The sequence below is a fragment of the Hyla sarda genome, chromosome 4, assembly GCF_029499605.1.
Source record: "Hyla sarda isolate aHylSar1 chromosome 4, aHylSar1.hap1, whole genome shotgun sequence".
Classification (NCBI taxonomy): Eukaryota; Metazoa; Chordata; class Amphibia; order Anura; family Hylidae; genus Hyla; species Hyla sarda.
Window position 1 is genome coordinate 54888078 of NC_079192.1, and position 22288 is coordinate 54910365.

Consider the following 22288-nt stretch of genomic DNA (forward strand, 5'->3'; position numbering starts at 1 on the left):
AGTCCTAAAAATAAATAAATAAATAAATTTCTGCCGGAGTACCAATTTAAAGGGGTAGTCTGGGGAACTGCGTTTATTACCCAGCCACAGGATAGAGGATAAGCGTCTGATTTGGGGACTCACACTACTGGGTCCCCCCCTGCGATCTCCAGGGTGGGGCCCGGCTACTCAATCATCCTTGGAAGAGCCAATTACCAAAACTACAACTCCCAGCTGGAGGCACACTGGTTAGGAAACACTGCTAGTGCAATATACATTGTCAGCAAATTCTCATACATCCCATGGGTGCAACAATAAACACCGTTCATCTCTTCTGCACAAAAATATTGAGCTCAATGGGAAAGATTTATGAAAACCTGTGCAGAGGAAGAGTAGTGCAGGTGCCCATAGCATCCAATCAGATCACTTCTTTCATTTTTAAAAGGCCTCTGAAAAATGAAAGCAGCGATCTGATTGGCAACTGCACCACTCTTCCTCTTCACAGGTTTTAATGAATCTTAACCAATGTGTGTGCGATTCCTCAAGCCTGTAAAGAAGAACCTCCCTGTGCAAAACTGGGCACTTCTGAAGCTTTTGTTCCAATATACTACATCACCAAGTTATGTAAGAAATGGTAAGAGGGCAGCATGTGCCAAGGAAGGAACCGGCAGCAGAAGACGTCACAGGACCACAAATAAGAGATGACAGCCAAGGGACTGAGAGAACAGAAGCCCTGACAGCAGCACGAGGACTGCAGGATGAAGAGGAGACAGAGACGACAGCCGAACATAATAAGGAACAGAAATAACTAGGATCCAGTGTTGCTGGAAATAGAGGGCATCATGATCCAGGCCATGGAAATACACTGCTCCAAAAACATAAAGGGAACACTAAGATAACACATCCTAGATCTGAATGAATGAACTAATCGTATGAAATACATTTGTCTTTATATAGTTGAATGTGCTGACAACAAAATCCCACAAATTATCAATGGAAATCAAATTTATCAACCCATGGAGGTCTGGATATGGAGTCACACTCAAAATCACAGTGGAAAACCCCACTACAGGCTGATCCAACTTTATGTAATGTCCTTAAAACAAGTCACAATGAGGCTCAGTAGTGTGTGTGGCCTCCATGTAACCGTATGACCTCCCTACAATGCCTGGGCATGATCCTGATGAGGTGGAGGATGGTCTCCTGAGGGATGTCCTCCCAGACCTGGACTAAAGCATCCGCCAACTCCTGGACAGTCTGTGGTGCAACGTGGCGTTGGTGGACGGAGCAAGACATGATGTCCCAGATGTGCTCAATCGGATTCAGGTCTGGGGAATGGGCGGGCCAGTCCATAGCATCAATGCCTTCCTCTTGCAGGAACTGCTGACACCCTCCAGCCACATGAGGTCTAGCATTGTCTTGTATTAGGATGAATCCAGGGCCAACTGCACCAGCATATGGTCTCACAAGGGGTCTGAGGATCTCATCTCGGCACCTAATGGCAGTCAGGCTACCTCTGGTAAACACATGGAGGGGTGTGCAGCCCCCCAAAGAAATGCCACCCCACACCATTACTGACCCACCACCAAACCGGTCATGCTGGAGGATGTTGCAGGCAGCAGAACATTCTCCACGGCGTCTCCAGACTCTGTCACGTCTATCATGTGCTCAGTGTGAACCTGCTTTCATCTGTGAAGAGCAGAGTCCCAGTGGGGAATTTGCCAATCTTTGTGTTCTCTGGCAAATGCCAAACGTCCTGTACGGTGTTGGGCTGTAAGCACATCTCCCACCTGTGGACGTCGGGCCCTCATACCACCCTCATGGAGTCTGTTTCTGACCGTTTGAGTGGACACATGCACATTTGTGGCCTGCTGGAGGTCATTTTTCAGGGCTCCGCTTGCTCCTCCTTGCACAAAGGCGGAGGTAGCGGTCCTGCTGCTGGGTTGTTGCCTTCCTACGGCCTCCTCCACATCTCCTGATTTACTGGCCTTTCTCCTGGTAGCAACTCCATGCTCTGGATACTACACTGACAGACACAGCAAACATTCTTGCCACAGCTTGCATTGATGTGCCATCCTGGATGAGCTGCACTACCTGAGCCACTTGTGTGGGTTGTAGACTCCGTCTCATGCTACCACTAGAGTGAAAGCACCGCCAGCATTCAAAAGTGACCAAAACATCAGCCAGGAAGCATAGGAATTGAGAAGAGGTCTGTGGTCACCACCTGCAGAACCACTCCTTTATTGGGGGTGTCTTGCAAATTGCCTTTAATTTCCACCTGTTGTCTGTTCCATTTGCACAACAGCATGTGAAATTGATTGTCAATCAGTGTTGCTTCCTGAGTGGACAGTGTGTTGGAATTACATTGTGTTGTAAGTGTTCCCTTAATTTTTTTGAGCAGTGTAGAACGTGGCAGAGAGACGCTACGCAGACAATGTGTGAGCGGCACATACCATTGCTGAGGGGTTTATACAGTGCGTGACTGTTCTCCTTCACTCCTCTCTCTATCCGCAGAGTAGCCCACTGCAAAGAGAAGCAAAAAGGGATGTCAGCATCTAAACACAGGCTTACGCCTACAACTTATCTACATACAAAACCATGTGAATTATTGACATAATTGCTGCGCTCATTCTGTATTACAGACAATGCACCATTTTACAGGATCTGGGGATTTGTATTGTGGGAAGTGCAATCTGTAATTGAACATTAATCTGATATAAAGGAAAACCATGTTATCCTACTGCACTACAGGAGATCAGCTACGATGTGATTAGGAAAAGCATGGCTACCATTTCTAATAGCAACCAGAGTAATCGTATTCTCTGCGCTCTGCCCCCTGGGGTTCCTTATCTAGCAGGAAGTCACACTGTGCTGCTCTTATTGTTAAAGGGGTACTTCACTGGCCAGTGTTCAGAACTTAAAAGGGGTGCTCCACTGAAACTTTTTTTTTTATTTAATTTTTTTTAAATCAACTGGTGCCAGAAAGTTAAATTTGTACATTACTTCTGTTTAACAATCTTAATCCTTCCAGTACTTTTCAGCTGCTATGTTCTCCACAGGAAGTTTTTTTATTTTTGAATTTCTTTTCTGTCTTACCACAGTGCTCTCTGCTGACACCTCTGTCCATCTCAGGAACTGTCCAGAGTACAATCAAATCCCCACAGCAAACCTCTCCTGCTCTGGACAGTTCCTGAGATGGACAGAGGTGTCAGCAGAGAGCACTGTGGTCAGGCAGAAAGGAAATTCAAAAAGAAAAGAACTTCCTGTGGAGGCAGACAGCAGCTAATACGTACTGGAAGGATTAAGATTTTTGAATAGAAGTAATTTACAAATTTGTTTAACTTTCTGGCACCAGTTGATTTAAAAAAAATAAAAAAAATAAAATAAAAGTTTTCCAGTGGAGTACCCCTTTAATGTTCTCAACGCTGTTTCCGCACTGGGGGGGGTCATCCACCCCCCCTCAATACAAGTCTATGGGAGGGGGCGTGACGCCCCCTCCCATAGACTTGTATTGAGGGGGGGGGGGGGGTGGCCGACCCCCGCAGTACGAAAACAGCATTCAGAACTATAGGCCAGTGGAGTACCCCTTTAATGCACAACTGCAATCACACTGCAGCAGATGGATATCTGTCAAAAGAGGTACTTCAGTACTTCCAACACTAATTCCATATCTACAGGATAGGGAGGGGTGTCTGATAGTGGGGAGGGGGCCATGGGACTACTGAGACCACCCCTGCCTGTCCATGGTGTGGCGAGGTCAGCACACGCTCCATGCCCCTCGCGCTTCCGTAGACTGTGCATGGGGTGTGTCTCAGGGGTCACACCCCCAGACCCAATTCCCCCAAATTATCAGACACATCACTATCCTGTAGATAAGGGATACATTTTAAAAGGGGTACTCCACTGGAAAAAAAAAAAAAATGTTTTTATTTTAAATCAACTGGTGCCAAAAAGTTAAAGGAAAACTGTCACATATTTTCTCCTGCACTATCCACATGTACTGGTGGATAGTGCGGGAGACGCTGATTAAAACGAGTTCTACCTTGGTCTGATCTGCGCCGCCGTTCACTCGCAATTGTAGTTTTAATCTCTGTGTATATCCTGCTGTAACTGGCACAGGCGGGGCTTCTGCGGGCTAACGGGCACTGACGTCAGCGCCGCTCATGAATATTCATCCCTCCTGTTCTCCCTCTCTTCGCCGCTCCTAACCAGAGGGAGGGATTAATATTCATGAGCGGCGCTGACGTCAGTGCCCGTTAGCCCGCAGAAGCACCGTTTTGCCAGTTACAGCAGGATAGACACAGAGATTAAAACTACAAGTGCGGGCGAACGGCGGCGCGGATCAGACCAAGGTAGGGCTCGTTTTAATCAGCGCCTCCTGCACTATCCACCAATACCTGTGGATAGTGCGGGAGAAAATATGGGACAGTTGTCCTTGAAACAGATTTGTAAATAACTTCTTAATCCTTCCGGTACTTATCAGCTGCTGTATGCTCTGTCCATGTCAGGAACTGTCCAGAGGAGAAAGAAATCCCCATAGCAAATCTATCCTGCTCTGAACAGTTTCTAAAATGCCATGGGGATTTATTTCTCCTCTGGACAGTTCCTGACATGGACAGAGGTGTCAGCAGAGAGCACTGTGGTCAGACTGGAAAGGAAATTCAAGAAGAAAATCCTGTGGATCATACAGCAGCTGAGAAGTACTGGAAGGATTAAGATTTTAATATAGAAGTCATTTACAAATCTGTTTACCTTTCTGGCACCAGTTGATTAAAAAAATAAAAAAATAAATATGGTTTCCAGTGGAGTACCCCTTTAAAGTACAAGAGTACCCTTTAAATCTCCTGCAACTTTGCAGCCAGAGACTACAGTGATCAGAATACATATTTGCCTGTAGTCTCATGCTAGTCTATAGGACTTCAGGCAAATGGTGTTCTGATCGCTGTAGTCTCTGTAGGCTACGAAGCTGCAGGGGATGTAAACAGGTATCCTGCCGCCGGGATCACTGGGATGTCGGGGTAATGCACACTGTCTCCTCTCTAGAGGTGCTCTTTGTATAAGGGTAACGGACGGGACCCCCCTCCGGCAACACAGGATGCCCCAATAATGTATTTAAAAACAAAAGGGATTATTATCCAGACACTTTACAGGTTGTATATACTTTGCATTACTAATCTTCTATCATTCATGTCATCTACACAGCCCGGAGCTGCATTCCTAATTCTGTCAGCAGTATTCCTCTATGGCAGTGTCCTGCGCTCTAGGAAGTGTAGCTTCAATTCTACACACAGTACAGGAAAAACAGGCTGTTCTACTGCATTATGGTTATTAGGGACCTGTCTGACTACAAGCTTAGCCACTGCGTCATTAACAATTCATAGAATGAAGATCGCAGCTCTGAACCATAATACAGGATAAGTAATGTGTGTACACAGATTCCACCAGCAGAATAGTGAGTGCAGCTCTGGAGTATAATACAGGATAAGTAATGTAATGTGTGTACACAGAGATTCCACCAGCAGAATAGTGAGTGCAGCTCTGGAGTATAATACAGGATATAACTCAGGATCAGTACAGGATAAGTAATGTAATGTATGTACACAGTGACCTCACCAGCAGAATAGTGAGTTCAGCTCTGTAGTATAATACAGGATATAACTCAGGATCAGTATAGGATAAGTAATGTAATGTATGTACACAGTGATCTCACCAGCAGAATAGTGAGTACAGCTCTGGAGTATAATACAGGATATAACTCCGCACCAATATAATATAAGTAATGTAATGTATGTACACAGTGATCTCACCAGCAGAATAGTGAGTACAGCTCTGGAGTATAATACAGGATATAACTAAGGATCAGTACAGGATAAGTAATGTAATGTATGTACACAGTGACCTCACCAGCAGAATAGTGAGTTCAGCTCTGGAATATAATACAGAATATAACTCTGCACCAATATAAGTAATGTACAAAGCTACGTAACGTTCTGCAGATGACATTTATACATTAATTTGCAATGTAAGCCACTCACCGTGAAAATACGAAGCAATGTTTTCATATACAACCAACGGATGCCAAACGACACCCCGAAGATGGCGGGGACGATGATGAAGATGAGCAGGAGGGTGAACCACAAGGTAACAGACAGGCCCAGGAGGTTACATAACAAGCTGTCAAAGGGGAGCAGGGAGCTCATGGTGTGTGACAGAGAACAGGTGACAAGCGGAGCGCTGGCCAGGTAAGATGGGCACCAGAAGCAGCAGGTACTTTGATGTATCCTTCACCTCCTCATGTGGAGCGGCTGAAGAGATGACATAACAGATAGTAACAGCAACTGAAACACTTCACAACGTTCCGGCAGCAGTGACTTTCCAACACCTTTTCAATGGTGCCAGCGTTGCAGTATCCTCCCCTGGCAGTGCCCACTTGTACTGCCCAAAGACAGACGTCTTGCTTCTTTAGCCCCAGCCTGGTAACGTACTGACGTTGCGATTGTAAGAGCGATACTCCAGCCCTCGGATAACACTCATCTGTGATGTCCAATGACCATGTCCGCGTTCAATCACTATGGCCGTGGTGGTACCCACATTCACAGTCTGCTCTCCAGTCCAGTCTTAACTGAGCCCGCCCTGGCACAGGCATGTCTTGGTAGTCAGGGTCTGGGAGGGCGTCAGACTTCTCCCCAGCCTGGGCATACGTCGGTTCACTGGACCGCCTCCTCTTCTTGGACAGGAATTCAAGATGCAAGTGCCAGCCTGTGTGAGAGAGACAGACATAGACAGCCGGCTAAAGGATAGCAGCCAAAACTCAGGGTCAAAGGGAGAAAAAGAGAGGAAAAAGTGAAGAAATAGAGGAGGGTGGAGCGGAAAAGTGCGGAGAGTGCGTCCGTAATACAGGAAAGTATGTGTGACAGTGTACCAAGAGAGGGTCACACTGCCATGTGTTGTGCCATCCACATGTGTGTGTGTCTCTAAATAGACATACGTCACGAATGATGCAGGAAGCTATAACCAGTACGAAGTAACATCAGCCGCACACGGAAAAAAAATGGAATACTGCCCCCCACAGGCAAAACATTACACAGAACTATCCTCTTAAAGGAACTGTTCTCTTAAAGGGGTACTCAGGTGGATAACTTATTATTATTATTTTTTTTTTTTTAAATCAACTGGTGCCAGAAAGTTAAACAGATTTGTATATTACTTCTATAAAAAAAAAAAAAAAAAATCTTAATCCTTCCAGTACTTATTAGCGGCTCTATACTACATAGGAAGTTAAATGGGCACTGTCACAAACTTTTTTTTTTTTTTTTGATATGTTGTAGTACTTATGTACTACAACACATCTCTAATATAGTTTAAAGGGGTACCCCGGCGCTTAGACATCTTATCCCCTATCCCCAGCGGGGGTTCTGCTGCTGGGGACCCCCTTGATCTTGCACGCAGCACCCCAGTTAAAAATCAGTCCCCGGAGCATTTTCGCCCCGGGTCTGATTACCGGCGACCACGTGGCAGGTGGTGTGTGACGTCACGACTCCGCCCCTCAATGCAAGCCTATGGGAGGGGGCGTGACAGCTGTCACGCCCCCTCCCATAGGCTTGCATTGAGGGGCGGAGCTTGCATTGAGGTGAACTAAGTGCAGAAGTGTCGGCCCCAGCAGGCATCAGTGACGTCGTGCCTGCTGGTGAAGTCAGCCTGGTAGTGAGCACACTACCAGGCAGACAAAATGGCAATGCTAAGATAATAAAAAAAAAAAATTTAAGGCAGAAAAGGGGTTAGGGATAGATGGGGAATAGGCAGGGACAGAAAAAAAAAAAAAAAAAAAGAGATGGTGGGAGCTACCCTTTAATTTCTTACCACAGTGTCTGACCACGGTGCTCTCTGCTGACATCTGTCTGTATCAGGAGCTGTCCAGAGTAGGAGAAAATCCCTATAGCAAACCTATGCTGCACTGGACAGTTCCTAAAATGGACAGAGATGTCAGCAGAGAGCACTGTGGTCAGACAGAAAAGAAATCCAAAAAGAAAAGAATTTCCTCTGCAGTATTCAGCAGCTGATAAGTACTGGAAGGATTAAGTTTTTTTTTTAATAATAGTCATTCACAAATCTGTTTAACTTTTTGGCACCGGTTGATAAAAATAAATAAATAAATGTTTTCCACCGGAGTACCCCTTTAAAGGGAATCTGTTACCATTGTCACCCGCACTAAGGGTAATAGTGCACGTGATGATGATTCCAACACTGTATGGCTATTTTTCCTACCTGGCCCTGTTCCTGAGTTATACCCCGAAAATCCAAATAAGCAAATGAAGTGCTGTGGTGCACTAGGGGGCGTTCCCAGACTCTTGGTGCACCTAGCTCAGCCCTGTGCCACACCCCCTTCATAAATATTCATGGCCCTGAGCTACTGGTCACATGATCATCAGCATCACAGGTCCTTCAGCCACATTCTCTCAACACAGCAGTGACTGCCCAAGCGGAACTTCCCCTGTATCTGCTACATCAGTGTTTCCCAACCCAGGGTGCCTCCAGCTGTTGCAAAACTACAACTCCCAGCATGCCCGGACAGCCAAAGGCTGTCCGGGCATGCTGGGAGTTGTAGTTTTGCAACAGCTGGAGGCACCCTGGGTTGGGAAACACTGTGCTACATGCTGGAGGTAAAGGACCTGTGATGATGTCACAATCATGTGACTAGTACATGTGGGGCAGAGCTCAGCAGGATAGAAGAGAATGTGACTGTAGGACCTGCGACTATGATCATGTGACCGGAGTGGGTGAGCAAAGAGTGTAACAAGGGCCGAGAATACCACCCGGGCACTTCACTTGCTTATTTAGATTTTTGGGGATAATTTAGGAACAGGGTCACACAGGAAAAAATGGTAAACAGTGCTCATCAGCACTATTACCCCGTACCAGCTAGTTAGTGCGGTGATGCTGGCGATTCAGCTTTTGTGAAACTACTTCCTTGAGTGGCAATGCTTCATTTGTCCTGAGGGGGCGCTACAGGGAAACTAAACACTTGTCAAAGGGGTTTTCCAGCATTAGAAACACATAACTAATTTATTCCAGAAACAGCACCACACCAGTCCTCAGGTTGTGTATGGTACTGCAGCTCAGTTCCATTGAAGTGATTAGGGCCAAGTTGTAAATTGTAATACCACACACAACCTGATGACAGGTGTGGTGCTGTTATTGAAAGAATTAAGCTCTGTTTTTCTATTCCTGGATTTTAAAAAAATTTAATTAAATTATCTCTTCATGCACGGTGGATCCTATCAGAAGCCGGTGACCCAACGGTAACATCCGACACCAGCGATCATGGCGATGTCCGCCATCAACCCTTCAGATGCCGTGCAGAATACGGATCACGGCAGCATAGGTATTAATCGGGGCTTAGACTCATCGGACAACCTGCAACATAATTGCTGGGATCCAATGAGTCAAGATGGCAACCGGAGGTCTCCTTACCAATCTTCTTCTATGGTCTGCCTTCTGGCAGACCATAGAGGTTGATCACAGATAACACTGATCAGTACTATGCCAATGCGCTGAACATCAAAAGATTGTTATAAATTGTCAACTATGGAACAAAAAAAAAAATTTTTAAAAAAAATGAATATGAATATGCCCTTCCCCTTTTAAAAATCCTGTTTAACAAAAGGAGAAAAAAAATAAACATATTTGGTATTGTCGTGTGCGGAAATGTCTAAACAGATAAAATGAACCTTAAATAATCCCGAATGGTGCATAGCGTAAATGTGTAAAAAAAAATAAAAATAAAAAATAAAATAATACTAATTAATAATAATAAATATTAATAATTAAAAAATACTAAATACAAAAAAAAATACTAATACACACACACACATATATATATATATATATATATATATATATATATATATATATATGGGTTTTATCACATTAAAGAAAAAAACATCATAAAAAGTGATCCAAAAGCCCCATATACACAAAACTGTTACCATTAAAAACTACAGATCACGGCGCAAAAATTGAGCCCGATACAGCCCCGTATACGGAAAAAAAGAGGAAGTTATAGGGGTCAAAATAGCGCAGTTTTAAACATACATATTTTGATAAGAGAAAAACTGAGTTACTTTCAAAGCGGTACAATAACAAAATTAAAATTAGCTAAAATAAAAAAAAAATTTAAAATTATATATATTATTTATTATTTTTTTTCTGGTTGCGCCGTCAATTTTATGGTACAATAAAATGGTCATGCAAAAAAACAAAAGCAAGCCCTCATATCGGTCTGTGGATGTAACTAAAAAAGGCGGAGGAGGAAAAAACGAAAATGCAAAAATAAAAGCTGTCTGTGCGTTCCCTAACCAGGGTGTCTCCAGCTGTTGCAAAGCCTTTTACTGTTTCCTAACCAGGGTGTCTCCAGCTGTTGCAAAGCCTTTTACTGTTTCCTAACCAGGGTGTCTCCAGCTGTTGCAAAGCCTTTTACTGTTTCCTAACCAGGGTGTCTCCAGCTGTTGCAAAGCCTTTTACTGTTTCCTAACCAGGGTGTCTCCAGCTGTTGCAAAGCCTTTTACTGTTTCCTAACCAGGGTGTCTCCAGCTGTTGCAAAGCCTTTTACTATTTCCTAACCAGGGTGTCTCCAGCTGTTGCAAAGCCTTTTACTGTTTCCTAACCAGGGTGTTTCCAGCTGTTGCAAAGCCTTTTACTGTTTCCTAACCAGGGTGTCTCCAGCTGTTGCAAAGCCTTTTACTGTTTCCTAACCAGGGTGTCTCCAGCTGTTGCAAAGCCTTTTACTGTTTCCTAACCAGGGTGTCTTCAGCTGATGCAAAACTACAACTCCCAGCGTGCCCGGACAGCCGAAGGCTGTCCGGGCACGCTGGGAGTTGTAGTTTTACAACAGCTGGAGGCATCTTGGTTGGGAAATACAGCACTAAGGAGGTTGTAAAAAAATTTAACCCATGACGTCATCAATGTGCCAAGAAGGTTTATCATAGGGCCAGTGCTGGAGGAGGTTGAGCCGTGCGCTCCCATTGGCTGCCCGGGGACAGTGGTGTGATCTGCTGCCAGCTGGACGGGCACACATGGCACCGGGCTGACAATGACCAATGACCTCCCCCCCACATAGTACGTCACCCCCTTTAAACTGAACGCATGCATGACGTCACTCCTCCGCCTCTCGCCATACGCATATGCTAATATCCATCTATAGACAGCAGCCAGGTTGCTACGTCACACAAGGAGAAACCGCTTTACAGGCGCCAACCGGAGCCTCGCGCACACACCCCCCGGTATAACGCTACACCCGGAGCCGGTATCCGCTTCTTACCCTCTTGTCTCCGCTCCCGATCCCTGCGCGCTCCGACTCCTCACTGACGTCACTACGTAACCAGCCGGTGGAGGAGGAGGGGGGGGGGGTGCGCACGATCTGGGAACGATAGAGAAAATAGGAAACAGTGAGGTAACCGATGGCGACACCTGGTGGACAGATTGGAGTATGGCACCAAGGGGGAGATTTATCAAAACATGTCCAGAAGAAAAGTTGCCCATAGCAACCAATCAGCTCGCTTCTTTCATTTTTAACAAGGCCTCTGCAAAATGAAAGAAGAGATCTGATTGGTTGCTATGGGCAACTGGGCAACTTTTCCTCTGCACAGATTCTGATAAATCTCCCGCAAGAGCTGAATTATTACCTCAGTGCTGTCCACATTTCAACAGAGTTCTTATCTGGCTTCAGCCTCAAGATGTTTAACCCCTTAATGCAATGTTTTTTTATTGTTATTATTATTTTATTTTTTTAACCCCTTAGGGACTCTGCCTATTTTCACCTTAAGGACTCAGCGTTTTTCCATTTTTATTTTTTCCTCATCACCTTCTACATTTTGCACCTAAAATTCCATATTATGGTTTATTTTTTGCACCACCAATTCTACTCTGCAGTGACGTTACCCAAAAATCCACGGCGAAACAGAAAAAAAAATTCATTGTGCGACAAAATTGAAGAAAAAAATGTCATTTTGTAAATTTTGGGGGCTTCCGTTTCTACGCAGTGCATTTTTCGGTAAAAATGACACCTTCTCTTTATTCTGTAGGTCCATACGGTTAAAATGATACCCTACTTATGTAGGTTGGATATTGTCGTACTTCGGAAAAATCATAACTACATGCAGGAAAATTTCAATGTTAAAAATTCTCATCTTCTAACCCCTATAACTTTTTTATTTTTCCGCATACGGGCCAGTATGAGGGCTCATTTTTTGCGCCGTGTTCTGAGGTTTTTAGCGGTACCATTTTTGTATTGATCAGACTTTTTGATCGCTTTTTATGAATTTTTTCATGAAATAAAAAGTGACCAAAAATAAGCTATTTTGGACTTTAGAATTTTTTTGCGCGTACGCCATTGACCGTGCGATTTAATTAACAATATATTTTTATAGTTCGGACATTTCCACACGCGGCGATACCACATATGTTTATTTTTATTTACACAGTTTTTTTTTTAATTGGAAAAGGGGGGTGATTCAAACTTTTATTAGGGAAGGGGTTAAATGACCTTTGTTAACTTTTTTTTTTTTCACTTTCTTTTTGCAGTGTTATAGTCCCCATAGGGACCTATAACACTGCACACACTGATCTCTTATGCTGATCCCTGCAAAGCCATAGCTTTGCACGGATCAGTGAGATAGGGGCTCGATTGCTCAAGCCTGTAGCTCAGGCTTGAAGCAATCAAACCCCAATGACCTCCGCCTGCGTCCCAGCTGATCGGAACATCGCGATTTTATCGCGATGTCCCGATCAGCCCGACTGAGCTGCCGGGAAGCGTTTACTTTCACTTTCAGAAGCGGCGATCAACTTTGACCGCCGCGTCTGAAGGGTTAATAGCTGTTAGCCCAGGGTCCCGGCTATGAATAGCAGCCAGGACCGACCCGGTGTGATGCGGGGTCACGGCGTGACCCCGTTTTAAACAAAGGGCTCAGGGCGTACAGGTACGCCCTGAGTCCTTAAGGATCGGGGATGCAGGGCGTATGCATACACCCTGCGTCCCCAAGAGGTTAAAGTATGCCTCCAGCTGTTGCAAAACTACAACTCCCAGCTTACCCGGACAGTCTTTGGCTAATTATGAGGGGTAATTTTTTTGGAGCCATGATTTGTAGTGTGCATCGGTACCATTTTTTGTTGGATGGGACACTTTTTATTCCATTTTTATTGGATAGGATGTCACCAAAAATTAGCAATTTTGGACTTTCGTATCATTATATTTTAATAGTTTGCACAATTCTGCACGCTGCAATACCAAATATGTATATTTTTATTTTTTTCTATTTGTCTATTAACCCCTTAAGGACAATGGACGTACTCCTACACCCCCGTTTCCGAGTCCTTAAGGACCGAGGACGTAGGAGTACGTCCTGTCCTTTCCCGGCCCCCTGCCGCTAGCCGGAGGGGAGCCGGTGCCCGATGCCTGCTGAAATCGTTCAGCAGGCATCGCGGCATATCGCCCAGGGGGGTCATTATGCCCCCCCATGTCGGCGATGGCCGCAGATCGCTGGACAATTCAGTCCAGCGATCTGCGGCGATTCCGGGTCAATCGGGTCTCCAGTGACCCGGTGACCCGGAATTACTGGCTGATCGGGGCCGTCAGAGACGGCCCCGAACAGCCAGAGCCTGCAGGGGTGAGGTGGCACTGGTGCCACCTCACGATCGCCCTGATTCGTCGGCCGGATTACCGGCCGACCAATCAGGGCGCCTGCTGCGGGTGTCACTCCCGCACCCGCTCCGCCCCTCTTCCAGAGGACGTGAGCGGGTGCGGGACGTGCACCCCGGGTGCTGGGGACCCCGATCCCCGGCGTTAATGTTGGGATCGGGGCCCCAGGAGCGACGACGGCGGCGGCAGCGGGACTGACCTGTGCGGCGATCAAGCAGCAGCAGGAGGTGAGTGACAGCCTCCTGCTGTTGCTTAGCAACAGCTCCCAGCATGCAAAAAGGGCATGCTGGGAGCTGTAGTTATGCAACAGGAGGAGGCAGACCACCACAACTCCCAGCATGCACTTATGGGCATGCTGGGACTTATGGTTTTGCAACAGCTGGAGGCACATTCTTTCTATGGAAAAATGTACCTTCAGCTGTTGTGTAACTACAACTCCCAGCTTGCACAAACAGCTTAAGTGCATGCTGGGAGTTGTAGTGGTGCATCTGGTGGTTGCATAACTACAACTCCCAGCATGCCCGTTGGCTGTCGGTGACTGCTGAGAGTTGTAGTTTTGCAACAGCTGAAGGCACACTGAGTTAAGTAGCAAACCAGTGTGTCTCCAGCTGTTGCATAACTACAATCCCCAGCATCCCCAGCCAAAGTAGTATGCCTCCCGCTGTTGCATAACTACAACACCCAGCATGCCCTTCCGCTGTCCGTACATGCTGGGGGTTGTAGCTTTTGCAACAGCTGAAGGCACACTGGTTGCAAAAGACTGAGTTTGTTGCCAAACTCGGTGTTTCACAACCTGTGTGTCTCCAGCTGTTGCAAAACTACAACTCCCAGCATGCACTGATAGACCGTACATGCTGGGAGTTGTAGTTTTGCAACAGCTGGATGTTCCCCCCCCCCCAATGTGAATGTACAGGGTACACTCACATGGGCGGAGGATTACAGTAAGTATCCTGCTGCAAGTTTGAGCTGCAGCAAATTTTCTGCTGCAGCTCAAGCTGCCAGCGAGAAACTACTGTGAACCCCCCGCCCGTGCGACTGTACCCTAAAAACACTACACTACACTAACACACAATAAAATAAAAAGTAAAAAAACACTACATATACACATACCCCTACAATAAAAAATGAAAAACGTCTGGTACGCCACCGTTTCCAAAACGGAGCCTCCAGCTGTTGCAAAACTACAACTCCCAACATGCACTGATAGACCGTACATGCTGGGAGTTGTAGTTTTGCAACTGCTGGATGTTCCCCCCCCAATGTGAATGTACAGGGTACACTCACATGGGCGGAGGATTACAGTAAGTATCCGGCTGCAAGTTTGAGCTGAGGCAAATTTTCTGCCGCTGCTCAAACTGCTAGCGAGAAACTACTGTGAACCCCCCGCCCGTGCGACTGTACCCTAAAAACACTACACTACCACAAAAAATAAAATAAAAAGTAAAAAACACTACATATACACATACCCCTACACAGCCCCCCTCCCCTCCCCAATAAAAATGAAAAACGTCTGGTACGCCACTGTTTCCAAAATGGAGCCTCCAGCTGTTGCAAAACAACTACTCCCAGTATTGCCAGATAGCCACTGACTGTCCAGGCATGCTGGGACTTTTACAACAGCTGGAGGCACCCTGTTTGGGAATCACTGGCGTAGAATACCCCTATGTCCACCCCTATGCAATCCCTAATTTAGGCCTCAAATGCGCATGGCGCTCTCACTTTGGAGCCCTGTCGTATTTCAAGGCAACAGTTTAGGGTCACATATGGGGTATCGCCGTACTCGGGAGAAATTGTGTTACAAATTATGGGGGGTATTTTCTGCTATTACCCTTTTTAAAAATCTAAAATTTTTGGGAAACCAACATTTTAGGTAAAAATTATTTTTTTTTTTTTACATATGCAAAAGTTGTGAATCACCTGTGGGGTATTAAGGTTCACATTACCCCTTGTTACGTTCCCCGAGGGGTCTAGTTTCCAAAATGGTATGCCATGTGTTTTTTTTTTGCTGTCCTGGCACCATAGGGGCTTCCTAAATGCGGCATGCCCCCAGAGCAAAATTTGCTTTCAAAAAGCCAAATGTGACTCCTTCTCTTCTGAGACCTGTAGTGCGCCAGCAGAGCACTTCTCACCCCCATATGGGGTGTTTTCTGAAGCGGGAGAAATTGGGCTTCAAATTTTGGGGGGTATTTTCTGCTATTACCCTTTTTAAAAATGTAAAAATTTTGGGAAACCAAGCATTTTAGGTAAGAATTATTATTTTTTTTTAACAGATGCAAAAGTCGTGAAACACCTGTAGGGTATTAAGGTTCACTTTACCCCTTTTTACGTTCCCCGAGGGGTCTGGTTTCCAAAATGGTATGCCATGTGGGGTTTTTTTGCGGTTCTGGCACCATAGGGGCTTCCTAAATGCGGCATGCCCCCAGAGCAAAATTTGCTGTCAAAAAGCCAAATGTGACTCCTTCTCTTCTGAGACCTGTAGTGCGCCAGCAGAGCACTTTTCACCCCCATATGGGGTGTTTTCTGAATCGGGAGAAATTGGGCTTCAAATTTTGGGGGGTATTTTCTGCTATTATCCTTTTTAAAAATGTAACATTTTTGGGAAACCAAGCATTTTAGGTAAAACATTTTTTTTTATTTTTTACATATGCAAAAGTCGTGAATCACCTGTGGGGTATTAAGGTTCACTTTACCCCTTGTTATGTTCCCCGAGGGGTCTAGTTTCCAAAATGGTATGCCATGTGGTTTTTTTTTGCTGTCCTGGCACCATAGGGGCTTCCTAAAGGTGACATGCCCCCAAAAACCATTTGTCGCTCCTTCCCTTCTGAGCCCTCTACTGCGCCCGCTGAACAATTAACATAGACATATGAGGTATGTGCTTACTCGAGAGAAATTGGGCTACAAATACAAGTAAAAATTTTCTCCTTTTTACCCCTTGCAAAAATTCAAAAATTGGGTTTACAAGAACATGCGAGTGTAAAAAATGAAGATTGTGAATTTTCTCCTTCACTTTTCTGCTATTCCTGTGAAACACCTAAAGGGTTAATACACTTATTGAATGTCATTTTGAATACTTTGGGGGGTGTAGTTTTTATAATGGGGTAATTTATGGGGTATTTCTAATATGAAGACCCTTCAAATCCACTTCAAACCTGAACTGGTCCATGAAAAATAGGGAGTTTGAAAATTTTGTGAAAAATTTCCAAATTGCTGCTGAACTTTGAAGCCCTCTGGTGTCTTCCAAAAGTAAAAACTCATAAATTTTATGATGCAAACATAAAGTAGACATATTGTATATGTGAACCCAAAAATTTTTTATTTTGAATATCCATTTTCCTTACAATCAGAGAGCTTCAAAGTTAGAAAAATGCAAAATTTTCATTTTTTTCATCAAATTTTGGGATTTTTCACCAAGAAAGGATGCAAGTTACCATAAAATTTTACCACTAAGTTAAAGTAGAATATGTCACGAAAAAACAATCTCGGAATCAGAATGATAACTAAAAGCATTCCAGAGTTATTAATGTTTAAAGTGACAGTGGTCAGAATTGCAAAAAACGCTCTGGTCCTTAAGGTGTAAAATGGCCTGGTCCTTAAGGGGTTAAAGACATATATTTATAAAAAAAAAATTACACTCCTTAAATTGGCACTGTCAGATTCAAAAACTTTTTATATGTTGTACATCTTGGCAAAACATTAACCTTTCTAATATATTTCATAAGAAAATGTTATTTCCTTTTTATAGAAATCCTGGCTTTATCCAAGCTGGAGTACAGGCATGGACAAAGTCCAGTAAGTGAGGGTGGGCTAGCACTCCTCTGTGCTCTCTCCTGTCTGATAGCACTCCTCTGTGCTCCCTCCTGTCTGATAGGACTCCTCTGTACTCTCTCCTGTCTGATAGGACTCCTCTGTGCTCTCTCCTGTCTGATAGCACTCCTCTGTGCTCTCTCCTGTCTGATAGGACTCCTCTGTGCTCCCTCCTGTCTGATAGCACTCCTCTGAGCTCTCTCCTGTCTGATAGCACTCCTCTGTGCTCTCTCCTGTCTGATAGCACTCCTCTGTGCTCCCTCCTGTCTGATAGGACTCCTCTGTGCTCTCTCTCCTGTCTGATAGCACTCCTCTGAGCTCTCTCCTGTCTGATAGTACTCTTCTGTGCTCTCTCCTGTCTGATAGGACTCCTCTGTGATCTCTCCTGTCTGATAGGACTCCTCTGTGCTCTCTCCTGTCTGATAGTACTCCTCTGTACTCTCTCTTGTCTGATAGCACTCCTCTGTACTCTCTCCTGTCTGATAGTACTCCTTTGTGCTCTCTCCTGTCTGATAGGACTCCTCTGTGCTCTCTCCTGTCTGATAGCACTCCTCTGTTCTCTCTCCTGTCTGATAAGACTCCTCTGTGCTCTCTCCTGTCTGATAGGACTCCTCTGTGATCTCTCCTGTCTGATAGGACTCCTCTGTGCTCTCTCCTGTCTGATAGCACTCCTCTGTGCTCTCTCCTATCTGATAGGACTCCTCTGTGCTCTCTCCTGTCTGATAGCACTCCTCGGTTCTCTCTCCTGTCTGATAGGACTCCTCTGTACTCTCTCCTGTCTGATAGTACTCCTCTGTGCTCTTTCCTGTCTGATAGCATTCCTCTGTGCTCCCTCCTGTCTGATAGGACTCCTCTGTGCTCTCTTTCCTGTCTGATAGGACTCCTCTGTGCTCTCTCCTGTCTGATAGCACTCCTCTGTGCTCTCTCTTGTCTGATAGCACTCCTCTGTGCTCTCTCCTGTCTGATAGCACTCCTCTTTGCTCTCTCCTGTCTGATAGTACTCTTCTGTGCTCTCTCCTGTCTGATAGGACTCCTCTGTGCTCTCTCTCCTGTCTGATAGTACTCCTCTGTGCTCTCTCCTGTCTGATAGTACTCCTCTGTACTCTCTCTTGTCTGATAGCACTCCTCTGTACTCCCTCCTGTCTGATAGTACTCCTCTGTGCTCTCTCACGTCTGATAGCACTCCTTTGTGCTCTCTCCTGTCTGATAGGACTCCTCTGTTCTCTCTCCTGTCTGATAAGACTCCTCTGTGCTCTCTCCTGTCTGATAGGACTCCTCTGTGATCTCTCCTGTCTGATAGGACTCCTCTGTGCTCTCTCCTGTCTGATAGCACTCCTCGGTTCTCTCTCCTATCTGATAGGACTCCTCTGTGCTCTCTCCTGTCTGATAGCACTCCTCGGTTCTCTCTCATGTCTGATAAGACTCCTCTGTGCTCTCTCCTGTCTGTTAGTACTCCTCTGTGCTCTCTCCTGTCTGATAGGACTACTCTGTGCTCTCTCCTGTCTGATGGGACACCTCTGTGCTTACTCCTGTCTGATATTACTTCTCAGACAGGAGAGAGCACAGAGGAGTACTATCAGACAGGAGAGAGCACAGAGGAGTACTATCAGACAGAAGAGAGCACAGAGGAGTCCTATCAGTCAGAAGAGAGAGCACAGAGGAGTACTATCAGACAGAAGAGAGCACAGAGGAGTCCTATCAGTCAGAAGAGAGAGCACAGATTTGTACTAAATGAGTGCTATCAGACAGGAGAGAGCACAGAGGAGTGCTATCAGACAGGAGAGAGCACAGAGGAGTCCTATCAGACAGGAGAGAGCACAGAGAAGTCATATCAGATAGCACTCCTCTGTTCTCTCTCCTGTCTGATAGCATTCCTCTGTGCTCTCTCCTGTCTGATAGTACTCCTCTGTGCTCTCTCCTGTCTGATAGGACTCCTCTGTGCTCTCTCCTGTCTGATAGCACTCCTCTGTGCTCTCTCCTGTCTGATAGTACTCCTCTGTGCTCTCTTCCGTCTGAAAGTACTTGTCAGGGACCGACCAGGGGACAGGGAGAGTGAGCCCTAAACTGACCTTAAAACTGCTCTCCCTACCTACTTGCCCATCTACGCTAAACAGTGGATCGAAAACTGGGCGTCGGTCCCTCCCTGAGCTAAAGTGCAGTGGACTTAAAAACACATACAAATAAATATTCAGTCACAAACCAGAAACATAACAGGAACATAGAACTCTATAGTATTAAGTTCAGAGGACACAGACCAGTGAGCAGCACTGGGGACACTATAGGCCAATGGTAAAGCACAGAGGAAAACACTAGCTAAGGGTGCATGCACACCACGTTTTTGTTAGGGTGCATTCACACCACGTTTTTGCAATACAGTTCCCTTATATGTTTTCAATGTGAAAACCGTACGGAACCATATTTAAAACCGTATGCATTGACTACCCATTGAAAACCGTATGCCAAAAGATGGTTGTGCCCGTTTTGAATCCTGTACGGTTTTGTCAGTTTTTTTTTCCCATACCCAAAACCGTAGTCTACCACGGTTTTTGGTCCGGGTGAAAAACTGTATTAAACTGTATACGTTTTATTTTAAACATGGGAGTCAATGGGAACCGTACAGAACAGTATGTGCATACGGTTCCATCCGGTTTTCATTATACGTTTTTTGACTTTGCACAGTTTTTTTCCTTGGAATTTTAATCAAACAAGTGAAACTTTATTCAAAATGGAGTGAAAAGTAAAAACGTATACGTTTTTTTCCTGAAAAACGTATGCAACCGGACATCGTTTTTCAAACCGTATATGGTTTTTAACTGTATACGGGTTGAAATTTGTACACACTTTTTGATACAGTTTAGTCAGGTTTTGAGGAATCAGTTTTTCCTCAAAAACCTGATACGGGGACTGTATTGCAAAAACGTGGTGTGAATGCAGCCTTATACAGCTCCCGTATACGGTTTCAAGTTAAAGTGTATAGAAAACTGTATGCATTGACTTAACATTGTAAACCGTATGTCAAATGCATCATCCGGTTTAGTCCGTTTTGCATCTCATATGGTTTTGTCCAGTTTTTTACCTGTACCCAAAACTGTAGTCTACCAAATTTTTTGGTCCAGGTGAAAAACTGTATTAAACCGTATACGTTTTTTTAAAACATGGGAGTCAATGGGAACCGTACAGAACTGTATGTGTGTACGGTTCCATCAGGTTTTCACCATACGGTTTTTGACTTTGCAGTTTTTTTTCTTGGAATTCCAGTCAAACAAGTGAAACTTTATTCAAAATGGAGTGAAAAGTTAAAAACGTATATGTTTTTTTCTTAAAAAACTGATGCAACCAGACATAATTTTTCAAACCGTATATGGGTTAAAATTTGTGCACACTTTTTGATACAGTTTAGTCAGGTTTTGAGGAATCCGTTTTTCATCAAAAACCTGATACAGGAACTGTATTGCAAAAATGTGGTGTGCATGCACCCTAAGTGATCATGTACTAAGTCATCAGTGCATATACAAAAACTCCAAAGATCTGAATAAGGAACTAATAAACATATAGGGGGAGATTTATCAAAACCTGTGCAAAGGAGAAGTTGTCCAGTTGCCCATAGGAACCAATCAGATTGCTTCTTTCATTTTGCAGAGGCCTTGTTAAACATGAAAGAAGCGAGCTGATTGGTTGCTATGGGCAACTGGGTAACTTTCCCTCTGGACAGGTTTTGATAAATCTCCCCCATAGAGTTCAAAACACCAGACAGGAAAATGGATGAGTCTAAACAGACTTCAGGAACAGATAGGAATATAGCGTAATCCCCCAGAACCTCCAGTAGACACAAAGTCCCCATGGACCAGTAACAGGGATCTATCGCTAAACAGGAATAATCGCAATCCCTCAGAACACCTCCAGTAGACACGGAGTCCCGATGGATAGGTAACAGGGATGTCTAGTTACTACTCAGAAAACAGATACAACAGGATATAATTATAAAACACTGTTCATACTGAACACAAGACAGGAATAATCGCAATCCCTCAGAAAACCTCCAGTAGACACAGGAATAACAATACTCTCTGAGTCCCCATGGACCGGTAACAGGAATGCCTAGATATACAGAATATAATTATAGAACACTGTTCACACTGAACACTAGACCGGAATAATTGCAATCCCTCAGGACACCTCCAGTAGGCACAGGAATAACAATACCCTCTGAGTCTCCATGGACCGTTAACAGAGATGCCTAGATACACAGAATATAATTATAGAACACTGTTCACACTGAACACAAGACAGGAATAATCGCAATCCCTCAGAACACCTCCAGTAGACACGGAGTCCCCATGGATAGGTAACAGGGATACCTAGTCACAGAAACACAGAAAATGGATACCAGAGAAAACACAGTGTGAAAAGATACATAGTAGAAAGGACATACTAATCCTAAATCCAACTATACAGACACGGAATAAAATCTACTATAAGCATATTATCTAACCATGGGTAAAATCCCAGAACATATAAAAGATAAATGCAAGGTGCATGCTAATATAGAGATAGTAGATTAAAAGGTCAAAGAGTGTTTCACCAAAAGCTCCATAGCAGCATGTCCAGCATGTAGCAGCAAGCATGATGTCAAGATGTAAATGTAATCACCCTAAGCGCTATTGGATAGCAAGCCAAAGGCTTTAACTATTCCCTGACCAGGGAACATAAAACTATTCATACACAACCAAATACAATAGCTGTGTATGAACACAGACCAAGACAGATAGCACTCCTGTCTGATAGCACTCCTCTGTGCTCTCTCCTGTCTAA

The 22288-nt window shown here is 44.7% G+C and overlaps 1 protein-coding gene across 1 annotated transcript in view; it reads right to left on the bottom strand.

The window, feature by feature from the left end:
- Positions 1–11453, bottom strand: part of GPAT4 (glycerol-3-phosphate acyltransferase 4) — a 30346-nt gene extending 18893 nt beyond the window's left edge. Inside the window, exons 1-3 of the mRNA XM_056570999.1 lie at positions 11297–11453; positions 6015–6738; positions 2433–2502 (exon numbers count right to left, since the gene is read on the bottom strand). Coding sequence (XP_056426974.1) covers positions 2433–2502; positions 6015–6179 — 235 coding nt within the window. The 5' untranslated portion in view covers positions 6180–6738; positions 11297–11453. The remainder of the gene's footprint in view (positions 1–2432; positions 2503–6014; positions 6739–11296) is intronic.
- Positions 11454–22288: the final 10835 nt, after the last annotated feature.